Raw genomic sequence first — 18,994 nt, 5'->3', positions numbered from 1 at the left:
GTTTATAAGTATTCCCTCGTCTATGTCCGTTAGCGCTAGGTTCATAATGTGCTCTGAATATGTATTGAACAATAATGGGGACAATATACATCACTGTCGCATACCTCTTTTTATCTTTATGTCGTCTGTTAACTGATCCCCAACTCTAACATCTGCAGTTTGTTCGTACAGACCATATAAACAAGACATAAATAAAGTAAATTGTAAAGCGGTAACTGTTAATTTCATACGGGGTGATAATTAGACGGTGATTTTCATGATAACTCCAGTCGTCAGAGATGTAAATGCCACTGAACCTCTAAAAATCTTACAAACAAACTGAATTTTGCCAAAAATGTAAATTTTAGGATGCTAAGAAAGATCCAAAGAAGTTAACTACTTTTACCCCCGTGCTTTTTCCTAAAACCCCCACGAAAATGGGAGAAAACGGAAAAAATGTTTAAAAAAAAAATTTATTTAAGATAATTTTAAACAAACACGTTTATTAGCATTTTTTGTGTCCCAGTAACAACGATTGAAGCGATCGGCGATTTTGAATGTCAGTTACGCGCGCGAAATCGATGCTAATCAGCTTGACAGTAAAAACTCAATATATTATGTGTTAAAGGTGATAAATAATTAAACGTGGCGCGATTTTTTCCATTTTTATTATTCTCATGAGATCAATACAATATATCCCTTTCATTGACCGACTAATATAGAGTTTGCATAACTAGAACCTAATCTTCAAAACCTATAGCATTTTAGTTTTGAGTTTTAGGAACAAATGTGAGGCATTTGAAATATGCTTAAAAACGCTTAATTTAAACTTTCAAATTACAAACTATCTAAAACGTTTAAAATTGCTCTTTTCTAATTACAGTAATACGTTTTTCAAACTTCTGCTCTAAAGTACACCCAAAACAGTCTGCGTGGAGGCATTTCCCGTGACGAGCCATTGTTTGTAATGTAAAAGTTTAAATTCTGCGTTTTTAGTCATATTTCAAATTCTTCATATTTGTTGTCAAAATTTAATTTTCATGTTATAAATTTTGACTAGTCTCCAAAAATAAAAATTTCGGTACTACCTTTTAATGAAAATAATACATTTTAATGATCTCACGAGAATTGTAAAAAATGGAAAATATCGCGAAAAGTTTTATTGAACAGCTTTATAGAAACTGACTTCATTTATGGCATAGCACAAAAATTGCATACAAGAGCTTCACTTTTCACTCTTAAAACTTATTTTGATTTTTGTCAATAGGACAGTAATCAAAAGATATCGATTTTTTACCGTCGAGTTAATATAAATTTTATTTAAAATTGATTTCGCGCGCGGAACTGACATTCAAAATCGCCAGTCACCTCAAGCGTTGTTTCTGAGAGGACGGTTCGTTCTACGCAAAAAGTGCTAATAACCATTTTGTTTAAAATTTTCTCAGCTACATTAGGGGTCAAAGTGGTAAACTTATTTGTATCTTTATTGGGGGACCCAAACTTATATTCTTGGCAACATTCAGCTTGTTCGTATGATTTTTCGTGGTCAAATCTCTGACGACTGGACTAATGTTTTTACTAAAAACAAGGATCAATGTTATTTTCAGCATAACTCGCTTAGTTTTGCTAAGTTAAAAAAAAGCAAAAATAAACCTTTTTCAAGCACATCAAAAAGTGTTGATAAGTTTTCTCTGAAAAGTGCTTTATTTTTTGGTTATTTCATGTTGAAATATTCGATTTGGAATTTGACAACATTTCATGAGCTACAACTCTGCTTCTAATAAGTCTACAGATTTCATAAGTACATAATTTTTTTGGATTTTTTATACAAAAAAAATTTTTTACTATTGAATAACTCTATCGAATATCTAATCTCTAGTTGAAAAACTCTATTGAATAAAAATTGCTTAGAATTTGTCAATTTATTTACTTCCGGACTTATTTGGAACGTATGTTTTTCACCCCCGAGAAGGGGTGGCTTTTAACTCCCAAGTAAAAGAAACTCTGGGCTTGAGTGCAAAAGTCAAGTAAAGTTTAAGAGGAACCTAAATTAAATTTTCAAGCAAATACGTCGTGAAGAGTAAAATTACACTACAAACCGGTCATTTACTGGAGTAATACAACCAAAAAGTAGAAAAAAAAAGGAAAATGAAACAAAATTAATATTAATTGATTTTATTCTTAATTTATAAAAATATTTAAAAGCGATTTGCGGATTGGGGATCAAAACACCAAAAAAAAAATTAAATTGTAATTTTTATTACAATAAGTTGTGTTTTATTTTCATATAAATACAATACTTAACTTAAACATGCAAAAAGAAAATAGTTTCAGAACTTCTTATATTTATAAATATTTTAATTTCCGAAATGGAAATCGAAACGTCAAAATAAACTTATTTTAAATTGAATTTGTGGTTAATTCCCAATAAAATGAATAAATGTTTTATTTAATACCCCCAAAAGAAACTTTTTTGAATAATGAATAATTTTTATTTTAAAATTACATGTTTTTTGAAGCGAAGCTTCTACATTGGCGTTCTATTACTTTTTCTCTATAGTGCCGAGGCGCTAAAATGCTGAGGCGATCGTCACCAAATTAACGACACGAAATAGTTGAAAGAGTCCATTTACTCGACGAGGGAGTTAGGACGTTATATAACATGTAAATTGTTTCAATGTTATTAAAATCTATAACAAGGATATTAGCTAACAGCGATTTTATGTAATTTTTAAATATTACTTTGTTTTGTTTATTTTGAATCATTTGTTTATTTGAATAATCTAAATATATTCACCACGTGTTCATTAAAATTACATAAAATAGCTTCAGAAAAACATTAAAATTATAGGTGTGATTAAAATTATAAATAAATAATAAAATTATTTTTTTCCAGTTTTAAAATATTATTTAAAATTTAACAATACAGAAAACATAGTATGAAGCTTCCCCTAGTCTAAGTATGTATGTCTCGTAAATATCTTTTTTGTAATTCCAACCTTGTCTACTCAATTAGAATAATGCTAGCTCGTACATTGTAATTTCTATACATATTTATATAACAAAATAGATATTTTGCAGTATTTAACAATGCAGTACAATAATAACTGTATTTTAAATTAAAATATGGCGGCTATATTAAAATTAATCGTTTTAAGTCGGTTGAACTAATATTGGAATGTCTAGAAATATATTTTTTATTATTTATTTACATGTGTTCTAGCCCTTTTAACTTAAAATCTCCGCAACAGTATTGCTAGATTAACACATTTATATAATACAAATCCAATATTTTCACTAAAATTAAATTTTTTCACACTACAGGCAGCAATGTAGAGTCGCGTCAATAACAGATACTGATATACTGTCATCAACTCCTTAGGTTAATACCATACAAAAAATTAACCTTTCGCTTAATAATTATAACAAAAATGAAACCAACAGCCAAATTTTGAGGCAATCTTTTCTAGAGCTGGTTAACATAAACTCATATGACGAGATTCTCTACACAGGTGCATCAAAAACTAAGACAGTTCAAATAGTATCATTCAGTTCTGCCTTCCACAATCCATCTTTACCCACACGAGAGCCCCAACCAATCCTACAAGCATTAAAATCCCACAGATTTAATGTCCTCCATCGACTTGATTAAAAATATGTATTCCGAACAGCCATTAGTTCATGCAATACATGAAGCAACAAACTGTCTCACTTCTTCTGCAACAAACATAATATCATTAATCTGGATTCCTTCACACATTGGCATTTTAGGTAATGAGACTGCTGATACTGCTGTAAAAGAAGCAATTACAACCAAATCAGACATCAAATCTGTTCAACTAGCATCAGATCTAAAACTACTTTTTAGGTCCCAAAATAAAAAGTCCTGGCTAAAGCAATGAAAGATTTTAAAATTATACAAAATACAACCTACCATCGAAATCTTTTAGCTACCTAACTTAAGTAGAAGTGACAAAATAATCGTTCGCAGGCTAAGAATGGGTCACACATGGCTGACATGTGGACACCTGATAGCTTCGAAGACATCACCTGTTTGTAAAAAGTGTAGTGAATCTTTAACAACATATTCTTACACAGTGTGTCAAATACGAGCAACATAAAAAACTCTATACAAGGTCTTACAGATGTTATCCCCAGCCAAATAGAACTTGTTCAGAATGTACTAGATTTGCTTTGAGAACCGAACTTGTATTACAAAATTTAGTGTATTCTTTTTTATTACTTTCTCTTTCACATATTCTCTTTATTGTAAATTATACCTAATATAATGTAAAATGTATAGTAACAAAATTGACCCAGTGTCAATAACCTTCTGGTTGAGTCACAATAAAGTAAAACAATCTAGAGTCGTGATAATTATACAATAATACACTTGTAAACTTTTTACTGCAATACTTTAGGTGTTTAATATCGTAAATGATTACTAATTACCATATTCTATGATTGCATCTGTACTATCTTTATCTTACTTTTTTATTGAAATTAGGTTTTCCTTTGTCTAGATTCAGGCGAGACACGTCCTGTCCGTGGCACTTGGACATAATATTTTTTACCAAACTATGTCTACTCAGTAGCCAGTGACTTTCTTCTTCTTCTTCTTCTTTTTATGTAGACATGACTGTCTGTTTTGTGCCTCCAGTAAGTTGTCGTTTCAGAGTATTCGTGGTCTTCCTACTGATGGTCTTACTATTGGCGAACCGTCTCTTGTCGTCTTTACTACTCTATTTATTGTCATTCGGCTGATATGGTCATTTCATTCTACTCTTCTATATCTTACCCAGTCCTTGATTTTCTCCACCTTGCATTTACGTTGTATATCTGTAGTTCTAGATCTGTCCCATAGTCTATCCCATACCATCAATTTTTCAAGTGTTTTCATCTCGGCTGTTATAACAAAAATATTTTATTTTTCCCTTTTTGTGTCAAGTCGTGTTTCTGCCGCGTATGTCCTTATTGATCTGATGACTGTTTTGCAATTTACAAATGTAAATAAAAGGCAGAATTTACAAAACAGCCAGTGAATTTCTAGAGATTTTATGGAGATCCAGGTATAACCATTAACTTTACCAACTGTTCAAAGAGGCAGTGATCTCAGAATTCGTTAAATTTTAGTGACTTCGATAGGCTGGTCATGTAGTGAGAATGGAGACTGAAATATTGCCAAAAAGAGCCCTAGATAGTAAAATGCAAGACGCAAGACTAAAAGGAAGACCACAGAAAAGGTGGGAGAATGAAGTTGCAGTGGACACGCAAAATTTGCTATACGTGAGAACCTGGAGAAAACCGACAAGATTGGAGGCGTGGTTTGGAGAAGGCCAAGGCTCGATTTGGGCTGTAGCGCCATTGAAGAAAGAGAGAGAGAGAGAGAGAGAGAGAGAGAGAGAGAGAGAGAGAGAGAGATAAAGTGACTTTCTAACATGGGATTTAAGGATTAAGTACTTGCTTATGGTGCAATACTTGGTTTACTCGCAATACTTGTTTGCTAATATCCCTTAAACTAGAAAATAGCTTTCTGACATAGTTGCAAATGATTTTCTTCTTATGGATTTGTTCCTGTAGGCCCCTCTATTTGTACTATGACACTTTTCTATCCTAGGACTTTTTTACATCTTTCGTGATATCATAGAATAGTTGTGGTGGGATTATTGAAGCCTTGCTTTGACTACTAGTTTACTGGTTCGGTCCATTAGTTTTCTTTATCTTGACGCCTCGGCACATATTAGAGATACTTAATTAAGTCTTGCCAATTCAGTAAGTAGATCCTAAAAGTTTTTACCAATTTGAATTTGGTACGTGGGTTCTTTACTACTAATATTGCCGCTGGTATTGGTAACGTTATCTGCTTACTTCGTGCTGTAGCGTCCTTATGCTTTCATCAGTACATGCTGTTAATGTAAATAAAGTAACATGAGTGTTGTTAAAAAAAATAGTACCCACTATATTTACGTGTTTATCCTTGGAACTCCATTAGTAAAACATTTTTCGTCTCCACTAATGTATGTAGTAGATTACTAGTTTTGTAGACAATAGAATCATGTTATTTTTAGTAAAGATTAGTTATGGTATAATCATATCTGAATTCATGCGAAAGATATATTCTTTAAGTTGATGCCAATAATGTTTGTGTCAATATTTGTCCCTCCATGTCTTGTTCGCGTTTAGAACGAGAGTGGTCAATAACACTACCTCCTGTATTATTCGGTAGCGAATGTCTCTATATAGTAATTATTTTTCGGTATACAAGTCGTACTACTATAATTTTTTTAAATTAAAGTATTGAGCCATACGTCTTTTTCTGCTTTTCAATTTTGCACCGATCTTAATGCAGTTAATTGGCTTATTGTATATCTTCCAATAACTATTAAACAACCCCTCACGACTTCAGCACACTTGTTAAATATTAGCGTCCCGTCAACACCCGATAGCCCCCACCAACACCAGAACTTCCCCACCTAATCCGTCTTGCGTGGTGCTCAGACTCACAGGATAAGATAGGCATGAGATCATGTTATTGGGGATCATATTTTTGCTGTGTAAAACCAAATGAACATTTTTAGTGTGAACCCTCCAATTTTACATATAATTCTTGCCATATCAGAACAACTATAAAGTTCTTTTGATGAGGATGGTGATTTGTAAATTACCACCGGAGAAGTTCCTGTGTTTGTTGGTAAATTTTGTAAAAAATTTAAACAAGGATGGTTTTTAAACAAGGAAGTTAAGCAAAGGTAAACTAAGTTTTATTTTTAAAATTAAAATCAACTATTTACCGACTTCATTCACTAAGATATTATATTATTATATATAGGGTAGAAATCACTTAATGAATAAAATTATTTCTATCCTTGTTTTAAAAAAAATATATAAAATACGCTGGGACTCTCACCCTTTTTACATAAATATGCGCTTTTTAAACATACATTTAAACGTACAGGTAACTCACTCAAGACTAGCTTTATTTTTAATGGAACAATCTGGATATTTTTATATTTTTAAAAGCTTCTTAACAACCTGATCTTAACGAACTATATCATGTAATACGGCCTATTATGAATATTACAGGATGAAATTTTTGAAACTATACAATGTGAAAACCTCTTATGGAATAAAATTGTTTGTGTCCCTATTTTATAAATAATAAAAAACGCAGCAACACTTGTACTTTTAAATTCAAATGTGCACTTTTTACACGTAAATTTAAATGTACAGGGTGATTTACGCAAGTCTAGCATCCATCTTTATTTTGAATAAAACATCCAGTATATTTTTATGTTTTTAAAATCTCCTTAACAACCTGATCTTAAGAAACCATATTATGTAGGGTCTATTATGAATAATACAAGGTGAGATTTTGAAATTATGTATAATTTTCGTCAAAAAATTAAAAACAATACTAAATATATTGATATAATTAGTTTCGAAAATTGATGGACAGTGGCCAAGTGCGAAGTTTCATACTATGTTTTTTGTATTTCTAAAATTTAAATAATATTTTTAAAAGTAAATAAAGTAACTTTATTATTTATGTTATTATTTATATTTTAAACGAATTATATTGTATTAAAATATTTCAATAAATTATTAGGTTTGTTCCTAACGTTACCTGCTAACGTATTAACAAAGTATATGTTGTTCACCTCTGACAGACCTGTCAAATTCACACCGAAAAATAATAAAATATAAATAAATATCACGAGATAATAAATTAATATAAAAATAAAATATAAATAAATATCATTTGATAATAAATTTAATTATTATATAAACTAAATAAGATGTTTAAAAATAATAATTATATTTACATGAAATTATTTTTAAAACGAGAAATGTCTCGAGAGTGTTTAAACATTTAAACAGATGATTTAATATTGTTCTTCATTGGATGATATTTATAATTCTCATTTAATGTCTATATTTTGTTAGTTATTTTTATGCAGTTTTTAATTTAAGCCTAAGCAAGGTGAAGGCCGTTAAATTATATGGAAAAGTGACACAATTTTACTGAAAAAAAAAACATAAAAAATGATTCTAAAAATAGCTTCAAATTTGACTTTTTGAAAATAATTAATAACGTTTCTAAAAATGAACAAAAAACTTTTATATTTGAAAATTCAGGAGGTTTCATTTACCAGTTAGTATAAAATTGAAATTGTTCATCCCAGAAAGTTTTTATCTACAACGTTATTATGTATAAACTATTAGACCTACATAAATTCTCTCAATGTAACGAATTGAAGAGAAAGCCTGATTTTTGTCAAAAAAAATCATTTATGGAATTAAAAGTTTATGTTAAATATTGTAAAATAGGTTTGTAAAAATATTATAATTTTAAGCTTATAACCAGTAAAAATAATTTCTACGACCCTTAAAACTCGAGTTAGCCCTTTTTTTCAAAAATTTACCGGGGATTTGTTTATAAACAATAAGCAAGTTAAATATAACCATTTGAAGGACTAAAAGTTTAAGTTTGAACAAAAAAAAAAAATATTTTAAAAGTAAGATCTTTATGATGCGCCAAAGATAAAGGGTTTAAAAGCGAAGCGAAGCATTGTAATCCACAAAAAAAAAATTAATGTTTTTTTTAATTGGGGTACCTCGTGGCATAGATCATAAAAATGCATTTAGTTAATTTGTTAATTGTTTATTTATCCAAGTAATTCTATTTTAACTTGGAGTTCCCAGTGGTTACTACCCTTAAACGCCGAAAAATGTGTAGTGCTTCGAATTGGTAAGATAAAGGGTTTAAAAGCGAAGCGAAGCATTGTAATCAATAAAAATTAATGTTTATTTTTTAATTGGGGTACCTCGTGGCATAGATCATAAAAATGCATTTAGTTAATTTGTTAATTGTTTATTTATCCAAGTAACTCTATTTTAATTTGGTGTTCCCAGTGGTTACTACCCTTAAACGCCGAAAAATGTGTAGTGCTTCGAATTGGTAAAAATAACCCACTTGTGCCGTACTTTGTTAACGGGCAGCCATTAGATTCAGTGTTTTCGTATAACGATCTTGGTGTTATCATAAACAGCAGCCTAACTTGGTCCGACCATATTACCTCTATTTGTAAACGTGCGAACTCCAGACTGTATCTTATTCGGAGGTGTTTTTCGAGAGTTTCAATGCAATCGTTCTGTAAACTTTACACTCTGTACGTAAGACCCATACTTGAATACGCTGGACCAACGTGGTTGGAAAACGTCCAAAGAAAAGCCACCCGAATTTCTTTGGGAGGGAGAAGACCTTCTTATGCAGAAAGACTTAGTATGGCTAACCTAACTTCCTTTGAACTTCGCCGACAACGTGGAGACTTAATTACAACTTTTAAAATATTAAAATTCAATTTTGGAAATCTCGATGAAATTTGTATCATTAATCAAGATAAACGCCTCAGAGGTCATCAGTTCAAACTGAAGAAAAAAAAAATTTTCTAGAAGATCAAGGCAGAACTTTTTACCAAATAGAGTTTTTGAGTGCTGGAATAACCTTAACGATAACATTGTCTCTGCTCCCTCTACCAATTCGTTTAAAAACAGACTTGACCGTTTTACATTATAGTTAAAATATTGTTTTTCTTTTAAACCAAAAATTGTAATTTTATATCTTTTATTTGTAATTTTTGTTTTTTACTAGTAGGTTATTAATGAAATTTCTTTGTTTTTGGGCATAATAGGGACTTAGTTCCTCTGCCCTCGCTTATGTATAATAATAATAATAATAATAATAATAATTTGTTATTGTAATATTTATTTTGCAAAATTTTACTTTTCTCTCATAATTGTAAGCAGCAAAAATTATAAAATAATAGACAATTTTAATATTTATGTCTTATAGTTATAAATAATTATCAAACCAGAACAGTATTATCAGACTAATATTATGGGTGGTGGGGTAGGATGTGAGACATGGGTGATCACAGAAGACACAAAATGAAAGCTGGAAGTATTCGAAAGAAAAGTTCTTATAAAGGTATTTGAACCTATTAGAGAAAACTAATTAGAAAGATCCAGGTACAACCATAAACTCTGCTAACTGTTCAAAGAGGCACATTTTTTTCTTATGTTTATTATTTTTACGATTACTTTTTCTCAAAAACATAACAAAACAATTGTTATAAACTTAGTATAATTATAGATAAAAGTTATGGAATTAATCTGTATATACATAATGTATAAACATACTTTATTTTACTATTTGTATTTACAAGTATACAAAATTTGTTACAATTAATTTGTTTAAAATATATTTGTAATGTTTTTCAGTCAAAAAAGTCATTGTTAAAGTAATAAGCATTATTCAAGAACAATTAACACGTACAGATTTGATTTTTAAATAAAAACTTTATTCTTTTGTAAAATTTATTTTTATATATGATAGGATATTATTTATATCTATAATACATAAATATTTAAGTTACCTATCTTTTCATAATTTTTTCTACTACTAATTATAAGAAAAAAAAATTAAATTTTGCAAAATAAATATTTATTTTAAATTATTTAAGTTAAATAAACAATTCCCAAATTACCCAATTGAATTTTTACAATTGCAATGAGGTACTTAGTAAAGTAGAAGGTAAAGTTTGAGGTAAAGTTTATAGGCTTAAAATTATAATACTTTTTTAAACTTATTTTACAATATTTAACATGTTATTTAATCACTAAATGATTTAATTGGATAAAATAAAGCTTTCTCTTCAATTAGGTGCTTTTAGAATTTATGTAAACCTAATAAATTACGCATAATAACGAAGATAGAAGATTTCTAGGAGAAACAATTTCAATTTTTTACTAACTATTAAGTGAAACTGCTTGAAATTTTTATAGCTGAATAAAATGTGATATCGTTCCTATTATCACGCAGAATTAAAGTGTTTTGTATATTTTTAGAAAAATTATTAGGAATTTTCAAAAAATCGACTTTTGAAACTATTTTTGCAATATTAATAAGGCAACAACTAACCAAAAAACATTTATTTTTAAGTATTTTCTGTGTTTTTTTCAGTACAATTGTGTCAGTTTTCTATACATATAGTTTGCCGGTCCTCACCTTTAGTATTTAAAATCAAATAGCAATCTTACAATGTTTTTAAATAAAAAATGGGGTTTAACCTTTTGCATAATTTGTTTATTACGTATTATTATCACCAAATGAATCAAAAGCAGTTGTTAGATACGTGTATAAACGAATGACACGAAAAAGGCTTTTTATTTGCTAATTTTTCTGGTCTAATGATGAGTAGAAACGAATTGATCCAGACTAGTAAATCGACGTAAAAACTCGTTATTTTGTGACGCTACCCGTGACGCTTTCTGCTCGTGGCGCTAGTTCCTTGAGGCTTGTCTCAGCATTTTACTATAGAGAAAAAAGTAATACAACGCCTGTATAGAAGCTTCGCTTCAAAATTATTGTTTAAGGTGGGATAAATTATTAATTTTAAAATTTTATGAATTTAGTGTCTTGCCGAAAATTATACATAGTTTCAAAATTTTACCTTGAAATATTCATAATAGATCCTACAAAGAAGTATCGGACGACCGCGCAAAAGATGGAGTTACAACTTCTATGGAGGTATTAATCCGACAATGAACAAGCAGAATTGCTTATAAAGAGGAAGAAAATGGTATGGGCAAACTATACAGAACAGCCTGTTTACGACAAACGAGACAAAATAGATAACGAATATTTCACTGAAGAGACTGGACCAAAAATAACAGAAAGTGAATCAAAACACACAATTAAAGAGATGAAAACAAGGCATTCGATACAGTGAAACATAATCCGTTAATAAAACTACTAAGAATAAAGAACATCGACACACGGGATATAAAAATTATAAATAATCTGTAGTATGAACAAGAAGCTGTCATAAGAATAAATAATTTAAAAACTAATAAAATAAAAATCAAAAGAGGTGTTAGACAGGGTTGTGTCTTGTCGCCGTCACTGTCTAATGCATACTCAAAGGAAGTATTCAAAAAAGCATTAGAAAATAAAGTACCAGGCATAAAAATTAATGGCCTACCCGTACGTGATATTTAGATACGTGATTTAGATAAGGTTGTTGCAGCGATTGAAGAATTTGGTCCGCCACTGAACATAAAGAAAACAAAATTCATGGTTATATCAAAGAAAAATATTAGATACATCAATCTACACGTAAATAATAAGACGATTAAACGAGTTCAGAGACCTAAAAAGAGATGGGAAGATGAAGTCGATGAGGATGCCAGGAACTGCCTGGGAACGCGTTCATGGAAAAGAACAGCGGTAAATAGAGATGGTTGGAGAAGCCTGTTGAAGGAGGCCAAGGCCCGATTTGGGCTGTAGCGCCATTGGATGGATGGAAACGAGTTCAGAATTATAACTATTTAGGGGCAAACATTAATGAAACAAACGATTATACCAATATTAGAGTTTATAGAAAATATAGAGTTTATAAAATAGAAAAGCTTAGAAGTGCATTTAATAATATGAAATAAATATTATGTTGTAGAGATCTCAGCCTAAATCTTAGAAAACGAGTATTAAAGTGTTATGTATTCTCTGTTCTTTTGTATGGTGTAGAGACATGGACTTTAAACAAACAATGTCTCAATAAATTGGAAGCATTTAAAATGTAGACACAACGAAGAATGCTGAGAATCTTATGGACAGACAGAATAACCAATGAAGAAGTACTAAGAAGAATAGAGAACAGCAGGGAGATACTGGATTCCATCAAAATAAGAAAACTACAATATCTGGGTCATATAACACGTGGTGACAGATATGAATTCCTAAAAGTAATAATGCAGGGAAAGATTCAAGGAAAGCACAGCCTAGGCAGAAGAAGAATGTCCTGGCTGAGAAACCTCAGAGAATGGTTTGGATGTAGCTCAACTGAACTCTTTGGGATGTAGTGTCAAAAGTTAGAATAGCAGTGATGATTGCCAACCTTCGTCGGGAGATGGCACGTAAAAATGAAGAAGGAAGAAGAAGAAAACACTACATAATAAACTTTTTTGACATGAGGTTTTTAAGTAGCTTCTAAAAACAAAAAATGTAAAGGGTGCACAGGTAAAAAGCGTACATTTAAATTTAAAAGTTGTCGTGTCCCAGCGTTTTTCATAATTTTCTAAAATAAGAACACAAACAATAATTTTATTTCATAAGTGGTTTTCACCCTTTATAGTTATAAAGTTTCACCCTGTATTATTCATAATAGACATGATATTATAGTTCATTAAGGTAAGGTTATTAAACAGCTTTTAAAAACATAAAAATGTACAGGGTGTTCCATTAAAAATAAAGCTTATGGACTATGCTAGGCATTCGTGAATCACATTAAAAAAAAACGCCCATAAAAGCGCACCTATAAAGCGCACATATAAAAGTCGACGGGTCTCTTGGCGCGATTTTTATAATTTTTTAAAACAAGGACAGAAATAATTTTATTCCATAAGTGGTCTCCACCCTGTATGTAAACAAACAACATTTACAGTGTTTGCGGGTTATTGATGACATAAAAATCTAAAGATATCAAGGACACCTACAATAAGTAATGTTAGTGATTAGAATATTTTAGTGTATGTTTATATAATTTTTTTGTAAATCAGGTACGTTGCTTGTAGTCAACGCATTTTTTCTTCCAATCAAATTAAGTTTGGTGAATTCACTTATGAATATTTTATGTATTGAAGACGGAATTATTATGTCTTTCAAAACCAGTTTTCCAAGCAACAGAATTGATTGTGATCACTTGCTGAAACTTTAGTACAGGTTCTAAAGCAAATAATTTATATCGTAAATTAGGTGATACGTACCTATTGTTTACTCTGAGAGTGTGATATACAAAACAAAGAATTTAGTAAAAAGTTATTAAAATAGCGGTAAATTTTGGATTAATGAAAAGGTATGTAGCATTTTAAGGTTATTAAACTTTTTATACAGTTTTAGCACATGTTTATATATTTGTTGCATTCAAATCTTTAAAAACCTGTTCAGATTATAAGGAGTATAAAATTTATACCTCTACAAAATGTTATTAACAAAGTTCTACATTTGTTTTATTATCATAAAAACATTTCTAGTTTCTCTTTAATCTAGTTTCTAGTTAAGAAATTTGACCTATATTCGATTCAATCATTTATATTTTATCAATCGTCAGCAATAATGGCATAAATCAAGATCAATAGTTTTGTAGAAACCGAGGAATAAGTTTTGCTGGAAGAAAAAATTAATTTCTTAGAGGACCAAATAAATTTATAGACGTTATAATAATTATGGTGATTTTACAATCTTCCTCGGTCAAAAACCATAATGTAGATTTGAAAAACTCTTTTTTGAAGTACAAAATCAACTCTTTGTTTTGAGACATGCCAGTTTTGCAACAAGAAACGTTTTAAAATACAGTGGGTGATCAAATTATTGAGCAACCCCATTAAATTTTATTTTTCTTTAAAAATGGTATGTACTTGAGCTATAAAACATATTTTTGTGCTTAATTCTATTTTACTGTGATTTAGAATCTTATAAAGTATATAAACATTAAAAAAGAAACCAGTAAGTAATTACACGAAAACACTTAAAATTATTCCTTAAGCCTAATACTTGGTAGTGTCATCATCCTTTGCAGAAATGACTGTCTGGCACCTTCTTGTCATAATTTCTATGCATATCTGACAATTTTGTGAAATTGTTTCTCCCCTGTGACATTCTGATATTAAGCGCTCGATCAATTGACGCTTTGTAGTTATAATTTTATTAGAAATTTCTTATTCATAAGCTTCCAAAGATTTTCTATTGCGTTCAGATCTGGCTAGTTGCCAGGGCAGTTGTCTGGTTGTCAGCAAGGAAAATTGTAACAGTTTTTGCCTTGTGCCAAGACGTTGAGTCATGCATAAACGTGAAACTCTTATTCAGAAACCACTCCTTGGCCAGGGAAAGTATATTTGCTTATAGTACTCTTAAGTACTGGTCCTACCGCATTGTTGCTTCGACAATGTAGTCTACCAGTTCCTTGACTGCTTATGATAGACCACACCATGATGTTTAGGGGCTGCTTTACCGTCCTTACAATACCTTCAGCTGTTTTTTTCCCCCAGGTCTTTCCCTTACAAATTCAGCTCTATCCATAAGGATCTACACGGTAGATTGATCCGAAAAACAAACCTGGAATATTGTTATTATTTTAGAATGATGGACAAATTGATCAACTGTTAACTAGATAAAAAAAATAATGTTAAGCAATGTTGCTTACTTGATTCCAATCATCAATGGTCCAATCTTTGTGATCTGTAGCCCACTGAAGCCTTCTTCTTCATGGCTGGTATGAGTAGCAGCTTTTTCGCATGGCGACAGGTTGAAAACCCCAGATCCTTTATTCGCCGATAAGCTGTCATTGGTAAAATACTGGTACCAGACTCATGCATCGTTTTCGTTCAGAACCTTCAAGGTTTTTTGTAGTTATACTTCTATACGCGTGGTCGACGTTGGGAATTTGCACGGGAGTGAATCGGTAAAATCATTACATATGTAAGATATGAGTAAGACAGAGACAGAAGGTATATTTTCTCTCCCTTTCTCTATCGGGAATAAAAATGTTTCTTTTGTATATATATATTTAATATTATATATATATATATATATATATATATATATATATATATATATATATATATATTATATATATATATATTATATATATATATATATATATATATATATATATATTTATATATATATATATATATATATATATATATATATATATATATATATATATATATGAAAATAATTACCTATATATTTTCATAAAAATATTGATATAATCCTTCATTTACTATACTCCTATTACAGGTCAAATGTTTATATACAGCAAACGATGCACCATATACCTATATACCCAATTATTTTTCCCTTTCTGCTCTCTCTTACCTATAGCATCATATATGTAATGATTGTGCAGATTGACTTCCATATAAATTTGTAACGACGAACGCGTGTATAGAAGTAGAACTTCTACCGGCAGTCCCACTGGATTGCCACACCCGTCTTTTTCTTTCTACAGTCCACAATTGCCATTAAAACTTTAGAAATTGATGCTATTTTTTTGTTGGAGTGATTATTGTTCAATAATAAACTTTTTATTTCCACTAGTTTCCTTGGTGAGTTGTTTTTGGCTTCTCCCATGATGTTCTGGTACCACGGGTGTAACAAACACGCAATGTTTGCTAAATTCATAAAAAATAGTATACGACTGTCAGAATTTAACTGCAGAGCAATGGAAACGATTTATAATAACTCTAAACACCAAGAATACAAAACAATATGCACACAAGTTGCAAGCTATTATAGGCTAAACAGCATTGGCAAATAATGGCATCTGAGTCACGAATTGATACGCCCGCTGTGTTGCCACTGTGGTCAGATTATTTATTGTACTTTTATAAAGTGTTATAAAATAATAAAATGGAAACAAACGCATTAATATACTACACAGCTCAATTATGTACCCTTTTTGTAAAATAATTAAATTTTGCTAGGTGGTTCTAATAATTTGATCACCCACTATATACAGTTTTGACACTAATATTTATACAAGATTAGTATGGTTAGATAAATAAAATCAGTGCATAGTATAAACTAAAGTCAAGAACAAAACAAAATAAAATGAAATAACTCATAATAGAGTAGTACTTTAGTACTAACCTACTACCTAATAGTCTTATTTAGCTCTACTCATACTATAAACTGTGTAGAAATAAGAATAACATTGTGGAAGCCGTCGAATTTTGCCTTCGACATAGGAATTGAATCTTTATAGGTTTCGTTCATGGGTCCACATAGGTCCATGTTTTGAAAAGTAACCAATGCTTTTTTAGTTTCACATTTCCTGACGTTAACGGAAGAATAGTCGTTATCCTGGTAGGCATTTTTGTAAAATAAATTATCCAGATGCTCCTTTTAACTCTGATTACTGCAATATCATGAAATTTTATTATCTCTTCAGTGATGTTTTTGTTAAAATTTATGGAAGTTCGTTCAGTAAGATCGTTATTTATGTTGGTGATTTCCTTTATTTATGTTGGAACTCAGCTTCTTTGGAACATCATTGGTTTATTGAATACGTTTCGTTTTTTTTATTTTTTCAAAAACTTATTCAGTTCACTACAATTATAATGTAGAATTTTGTAAGTAAATGCCTACAATGTTGGATTACTATACTTACAAAACAATTTGTAGTCCTTCAGATGTTCTAGAAACTGTAAAGTTACTCAACATATAGAGTAAATATTTTAGCAATTATTTAGTAAATATTTTAGCAAATATTAGCAACACAACTAGCTACAAAGCACTTAAGTCCATTAATTTAATTGTATGTGAATTCAAATTTTACCTACGGCTTCATTTGGTTTTCTTGTGGTAACAACCAAAAAGATACTGTGTCTTGCTTATTTAGAAAAGCATCAGCACGTAGGTTTTTTCTATTTCTTAGAATAAGACTAAGACTATTTGTTGAGCTTGGATATGGGGTTTGATGTAATTCTAATTTATTGTGTAAGATGAGAGAGTGATAGATCTGGCTCAAAATATCAATGTCAGTTCGTTTATTAAGGGCTGATGGATGTTTAAGAATGGGCAGATTTCTAGAAGTGATCTCTTATGATAATTTTGTTGTTTGGTCAGTATTTTGACCTTTTTAGTCGATGTTATCTTTGGTTGAGATTTCATGTTGTGTTAAGGCCCAAGAGGGTTTGGAAATCCTAATGTCGCTTTTGTGAGAAGTAAGACAATCTTGAAGAGAGCGGCTGGTCTAGTCAATGTAGTAGGAGTTATACTCTGCATACGGTACGTACTAGACAACATTGGTATGTTCTAAAGGAGTCAAAGGAGTTTTGGTGTTCGGAAACAACTTTGCTACAGTTCTGGTGTTTTTAGAGCTATTGTTACGGGTAAGTTTCTGATGAATTTCATGGGCTTATTAGTGATTTGTGGAAAGAACAGTAGAGAAGCATATTTTGTGGATCTTTTTGGGATACACGGGGAATTAATCAACTGTAATATCAGAAATACTCGCTAATTTTTCGTCATTAAGGGCTTCTGAAATAGAATGCCCGTAACTTTTAGAAAATAGATATTTACTAATGATAGTGATGGGATAGGAGTTATCAATGAGAATGGACTTAAGTAAATTCAGAGATTCATCTTTATATAGCGAATGTGTCAATTGTATAGTCAATGATTTTTTAAAAAATAGTCGCTAACTTCGTTCCTATTGGTCATAGAAGGTTTTTTTTCTTTAAATGTGAGTTTTTTCACCAGCTATCCAACGGTTATACGTACAAGTCTGTAGCTTAAAAAATATAGAAGTTATTTCAATTGTTAATAAATAAAAAACATACCCCTTTTTCAAACGTTTATTTTGTAAATAATTTCCATGAAAACGCAATCTGTATTTAACTTCTGAGATAGTTTAACGCCCGATTTCATAATCAATTTAAAGTAAACTTTAAATTAAAGTCCACTTTAAAGTGTAAATTTCAGTTTCATAATACTGTAACCTTACTTTAAAGTTCACATTAAGTTAAATGGTAGAAATCTGTCAATTAACTCCTTAAAGTCCACTTTTACTAAACCAATAGACAGTTTAACCTCAAAATTCTTATATTGTCTTGGTCTTGTTTCAAGTTTGTTTACATTTTTATTTTTTTTCAAATTTAAAATGAATTTTTCTACAAGTTCAGATTCTTCTGAAGATGAATTTATATATGTCCGCCGCCCTAAAGTTTATGGGGAAAGAATAAATTATATAAATCAATATGATGATGTAAGTTTCTATGAAAGATTTAGATTGACAAAAGAAACAGTTATGTCCTTACTGGAACAAATCGAACCTTTAATAAAACTTCCAACAAATAGGTAAGTAATACAATTAAGATATAATAAAATTTATGATCACATTAACATTGGTGGATACAAAAATCATTAAAAAGTAAAACCAACAATGTTAAA

At 30.2% G+C, this 18,994-nt stretch overlaps 1 protein-coding gene across 3 annotated transcripts in view; it reads left to right on the top strand.

Moving 5' to 3' along the window:
• LOC140443645 (aquaporin AQPAe.a-like) overlaps positions 1-18,994 on the top strand; it is a 247,935-nt gene that overhangs the window by 37,286 nt on the left and 191,655 nt on the right. The window contains exon 1 of one of the 3 annotated variants that reach the window (XM_072535005.1): positions 13,746-13,892. The exons of the other annotated variants lie outside the window; for them this stretch is intronic. Coding sequence (XP_072391106.1) covers positions 13,885-13,892 — 8 coding nt within the window. The 5' untranslated portion in view covers positions 13,746-13,884. Of the gene's footprint in view, positions 1-13,745; positions 13,893-18,994 lie in introns of those variants that run through there. 3 annotated transcript variants of the gene reach the window in all.

The sequence above is a fragment of the Diabrotica undecimpunctata genome, chromosome 6 (assembly GCF_040954645.1).
Source record: "Diabrotica undecimpunctata isolate CICGRU chromosome 6, icDiaUnde3, whole genome shotgun sequence".
In the NCBI taxonomy this organism is placed as follows: domain Eukaryota; kingdom Metazoa; phylum Arthropoda; class Insecta; order Coleoptera; family Chrysomelidae; genus Diabrotica; species Diabrotica undecimpunctata.
This window is presented reverse-complemented; position numbering and strand designations above follow the sequence as displayed.